General features: G+C 66.7%; 1 protein-coding gene across 2 annotated transcripts; it reads left to right on the top strand.

Moving 5' to 3' along the window:
* Positions 1-1,360: 1,360 nt before the first annotated feature.
* On the top strand, positions 1,361-4,080 carry LOC122235914 (left-right determination factor 1-like). 2 transcript variants are annotated; one of them, XM_042976492.1, is made up of 5 exons: positions 1,361-1,610; positions 2,618-2,646; positions 2,749-2,864; positions 3,208-3,450; positions 3,723-4,080. In XM_042976492.1, exons 1-5 carry the CDS (start codon positions 1,361-1,363, stop codon positions 4,078-4,080), a joined length of 996 nt encoding a protein of 331 aa, XP_042832426.1. The 2 variants fall into 2 exon arrangements, with proteins under 2 accessions (XP_042832426.1, XP_042832425.1); XM_042976491.1 differs by having other exon boundaries at positions 2,618-2,864.
* Positions 4,081-4,818: the final 738 nt, after the last annotated feature.

Genomic DNA, 4,818 nt, shown 5'->3' with positions numbered 1-4,818 from the left:
GGGCCCCTTGGCGCTCAGGCACAGGCCGTGTCAGAACACCGGGCTATGAGGCCCACATGTTTCCTGCACCTCCCCAAATCCCCTGCGCCACGCGGGGGCTTCTGGGGACAGATTTGGGCACTGGCCTCCTGGCCTCCAATGGCTGAGTGAGCCGGGACACCTTCCTTCCCTGGGCAGAGCTCTGGCTGCGCGTTGGGAGGGTACGCCTGCCGCCTCGGGCTGCTGTGAATCGTGTTCAGAGCTTAGAAGGCTTCCTAGCACACAGGGGGCACTCGAGAAACGATTGTTCTCGTTACTGGCATTTTTAGGAAAGCCGTGCCCTGGAGGTGCACTGGGTGGACAGGTGATCAGGGTGGCAAACCCTTATCGTGCACCCACTACTTGCCAGGGGCCGGGCTGAACATCCTCTGCGTGTTAATCCGTTTGATCTCCGGACCAGCCCTGTGAAGTAGACCGGATTGTTACCCATCCTTCAGATGAGGAAACTGAGGCATAAGGAACTTGCTGGCTATTAGACCTGCCCCATATTTGAACCCAGCCAGTCTCAACTGTGCGTTTTGTGGCACTGGGGGCTCCCACCCCCGTGGGCGCCATACCTGAGGCTGTGGGCAGGACGAGACTCTGGGCAGCTGTGGCCTCTGTTTTAGGGCATGGAGGGCCCCCAGAATGAAGTTCCTGCCTAAAGAGCTTCGAGTCTGTCATGTGACAGCAAACACTTGCAAAACTGCTCTTCCTGGGACCCCTGGAGAGCCGGTCCTGACCGCAGGGGCCTCCTCTGTCATGGACAGGACATGGTCTTCCCAGGGCCTGTGGAGAGGAGCCGGGGTGGTGGGATGGGGGGCTGGCAGGGACAGAGAAAGGGGAAACATGAGTCCAGGGGCTTCTGGGGAAGCTCGCTGCAGGAACCCAGAGTCCTTCCTGCCTGATGACCAAACGGAGACCCACACTAGTCTCCAGGAGAGACTTAAACGGTCTCCTAATAGGACTCTCGTTCTCCCAGAATGGGCCCCCTTTTTCGCAGACTAGGACTGGGGCAGGGCCAGGGAAGTTCAACAGACACTAAAGTTATCACTGAGCTGCCCAGACAGCAATAGCCAGAGGCCCTGGGCTGGTGCGGCATCCAGACGGGCCTCTGTGCCCTTTCCAGACGGCCCCCTCCTCGAGGCCCAAGGACCGTCTGGCTGCTGAGCTCCCAGGAGGTCCGAGGGGTGTGACCTCCCCCCTCCGCCCGGGCCCGGCTCAGGGCTGCCTATAAAGCTGGCCCGGGCCCGGCCCTCCGCACACCGGGCTGGGACCCTCGCCGAGCCTCCTCGGGGGACGCGTGCGCTCTGACCCCCGCCCCCCATCCCCGGGCGGCACCATGAGGCCCCTGTGGCTGTGCTGGGCGTTCTGGGCGCTGCCCCTGACGGGCCCCGGGGCCGCCCTGACCGGCGAGCAGGTGCGGGCCAGCCTGCTGCGGCAGCTGGGCCTCCGCGAGGCGCCCGTCCTGGACCAGCGCGACGTGGAGGGGCTGGTCACCCCGGCCCACGTGAGGGCCCAGTACGTGGCCCTGTTGCGGCGCAGTCACGGCGCCCACTCCCGCGGGAAGAGGTTCAGCCAGAGGGTCCGAGGTGAGGTCCCCCTCCTGCCGTAGCCCGGTGCTCGCTGGGAACGGGGAGGCCGAGGCCGGCGGGCCTGTCCCAGGGCGGCCGTCGTGGGGGCGGGGAGCTCCACGGGACTGTGAGCGTGGCTGCGTCCGGGGCCCTGGGCTCCGTCTGCACCAGGGGCCCCACTGGCAGAGGCGAGGCAGGAACGACACCCTCGTGGGTGCAGAAGCCCCGTGGGAGGAGGGGAGACAGAGAAAGGGGACTTGGGGCTAGTGACAGGGAGGATGGCCTTGGCCGGTCAGGCGCCTGGAGGCCTGGGGACGAGGAGGCTGGTCCTGAACGCTCTGCAGAGCTGACCGCTGGCGGCCACGTGGCCCGTGGTCAGGTGGTCCCACCGTCAGCCCGGAGCCTCAGGCGTTGGGGACACGGGGCCTGGTGCCTCTGGGGAACAGGAGCTGGCGACAGGCCCCAGGCGCCTCTTCCTCCGGTTGGGGACATTTCACTGGGCAGGAGCCCCTCAGGCAGGGAGAGGAGAGGAAGTCGGGGCTCTTGCCCTCCCTCCTGGAAAGGCCACTCTCGGCTGGTGACCACAGATTTCCACGGTGGCTCTCTGCCTCCTCTCTCCGCTGGGCCTCCCACTTTAGCTGAGCGCCTTCGCCTGAAGAAGGCTGCGTGTCGGGGCGCCTGGGGGGCTCAGTCGGTGAAGCGTCTGACTCTCGGTTTTGGCTCAGGTCGTGATCTCGGGGTTCGTGGGATCGAGTCCCACGTCAGGCTCTGCGCTGTCAGCACGGAGCCTGCTTGGGATTCCCTCTCTCCCTCGCTCTCTGCCCCTCTCCCTCTTGGACTCGCTCTCTCTGTCTCTCTATGAAAATAAATAAATAAACTTAAAAAAAAAAAAAAAAAGGCGGCTGTGCAGGTGAGGCCCCGCCCCCACCTCTCCCTGCCTTCCTGGGGGATTCTGCTCACTGGCTCTGGGCCCCGCGCCCTCCCAGCGGGCCTGACCTGCCTCCTGACCCTGCTCCCGTCCCCAGAGGTGGCGGGCAGGTTGCTGGCGGCCGAGGCCTCCACGCACGTGCTGGTGTTCGGCATGGAGGGGCGCCTGCCGCCCAACAGCGAGCTGGTGCAGGCCGTGCTGCGCCTCTTCCAGGAGCCGGTCCCCAAGGCCGCGCTCGGCAGGCTCGAGCGGCTGTCCCCGCACGGCGCCCGCGCCCGCGTCACCGTCGAGTGGCTGCGCATCCACGAGGACAGCTCGAACCGCACCTACCTGGTGGACTCCAGGTGGGGAGGCCGTGGCCGGGCTGCCAGTGGGGAGGGGAGGGGATGGGGGCGCAGGTGGGCCCAGCAAGGCAGGGTGGGTGGGGGTTGGCGGGGAGTGGGGGGGGGAGGGGGACTGTTGGAGGGGGGACGGGGTGGGTGGGCCCCGAGGGGGGGAAGGGGGAGGTGGAGGGGGCTGGAGGGGGAGAAGGGGAGGGTGGCATGTGGCCTAGTGTGGGGGAGGGGGGGAGAGAAGAGGGGGAGGGGAGGGGGAGGGGGCAGGTGGGCCCAGTGTGGGGGGGGGCAGGCTCCCCCCAGGGGGTGTCCCCAGCCCCAGCTCAGGCCCCCGTCTCCACGGGTGTCGCAGGCTGGTGTCCCTCCAGGGGAGTGGCTGGAAGGCCTTCGACGTGACCGAGGCCGTGAACTTCTGGCGCCAGCTGGGCCGGTCTGGGCAGCCGCTGCTGCTGCAGGTGTCCGTGCAGAGGGCGCACCTGGGCCCGCGGGCCTCGGGCGCCCACACGCTGCTCCGCTTCGCGTCCCAGGGCCAGGAGGGCACGGGGCAGGGCGAGCCCCAGCTGGAGCTGCACACCCTGGACCTCGGGGCCTACGGGTAGGCGCCTGTGCCCTTGGGGGCCCCCACGAACGGGCGGGTTGGCGTGGGGTCTCCCAGGGGTGCCGTGGGAATCAACGGACGCGGGGTTTCGCCCCCCGTCCCGAGACTAAGGTCACGTACTGCGCAGGGTCTGGTTATTGGTGGTTCCCCGTCCCCCGGCGCAAACCCCAGCCTGTGCAACGTGACGAGAGCTGGCGGTAAATCTCCCTCCCGGGTGCCCCCCCCCATGACCTCAGCTGACCTGCGCTGCGCCCCTCCTGTCCCCGCAGAGCTCAGGGCGACTGCGACCCCGAGGCGACGGAGGGCGCCCGCTGCTGCCGCCAGGAGACCTACGTTGACCTGCGGGGCATGCGGTGGGCCGAGAACTGGGTCCTGGAGCCCCCGGGCTTCCTGGCCTACGAGTGTGTGGGCGCGTGCCAGCAGCCCCCGGAGCCCCCGACCTTCAGGCGGCCGTTCCCGGGGCCGCGACAGTGCGTAGCCTCGGAGACGACCTCGCTGCCCCTGATCGTGGGCGTCAAGGAGGGCGGCAGGCCCAGGCCCCAGGTGGTCAGCCTGCCCAACATGAGGGTGGAGAAGTGCAGCTGCGCGTGGGACGGGGCGCCCGTGCCCAGGAGGCTGGGGCCTTAGGGCTGGCCGTGGCCACCGAGGTCTCCGATGGACCCGTGCACCGCCCGGGGCCTTGGTGCAGACCTTCCAATTTAGCACCATAGCCCTGGCCCCTGCGGTAACTTTCCTGCCTACGTGCCCCTCCCCCTGTCCTCCTGTCCCTCCCTCACCCCAAGCACTTACAGGAGTAACTAATGCAGTGGGATTGCCGAGTTCCAGAAGGAATCCCAGACTGCTCTGTAGAGGATGTAGCCAAGCACAAACAGATGGTCAGCCGGGACCTTCCCTGGCAAATTCGCAACGAAGCTTGGGGACAACACACCCCAATGATGAGAATGGGAGAAACAGACTGATGTACTCTATGGCAGGAGGGGTTAAAACACAACCAAAAACTTCCCGTTTCCCCTACGACCGTTTCCCCCAACACGTTGACCCATTCTGGACTTTTGTAAACGCCCTTGGGTCCCCCGCTCCCTGGGAGATGGCTGGGAGGGAGGACGAGGGGCGTCCGGCTGGGGGCAGTGGGCAGGGACCCAGGACACCTGGTTTCTGGAGCCAACAGGGCCACACCTGTGACCTCAGGCAGATGGGGCAGGCTTTGGGCCACCGGGTTCCTCTGAAAAAGCAGGAGGTGGGAATCAGCTGTAAGAGTCATTACCCTCTGGGGCAGGGAGCCCTGCCCTCACCCGCACCTCCCCAGACCCGGCTTTGCCTGTGCAAAGTTAGCTTCTTTCCCCACCCCCGTTTTATATAATTTAC

Source organism: Panthera tigris, chromosome F3, assembly GCF_018350195.1.
Source record: "Panthera tigris isolate Pti1 chromosome F3, P.tigris_Pti1_mat1.1, whole genome shotgun sequence".
In the NCBI taxonomy this organism is placed as follows: domain Eukaryota; kingdom Metazoa; phylum Chordata; class Mammalia; order Carnivora; family Felidae; genus Panthera; species Panthera tigris.
This window is presented reverse-complemented; position numbering and strand designations above follow the sequence as displayed.

Excerpts from the sequence above, each read along its gene's own strand:
- LOC122235914 (XM_042976491.1), top strand. The coding sequence starts at position 1,361 with ATGAGGCCCCTGTGGCTGTGCTGGGCGTTCTGGGCGCTGCCCCTGACG. Across the intron at positions 2,865-3,207 it reads ACCTACCTGGTGGACTCCAG|GCTGGTGTCCCTCCAGGGGA; the intron begins GTGGGGAGGCCG and ends CGGGTGTCGCAG. Across the intron at positions 3,451-3,722 it reads CTGGACCTCGGGGCCTACGG|AGCTCAGGGCGACTGCGACC; the intron begins GTAGGCGCCTGT and ends CTGTCCCCGCAG.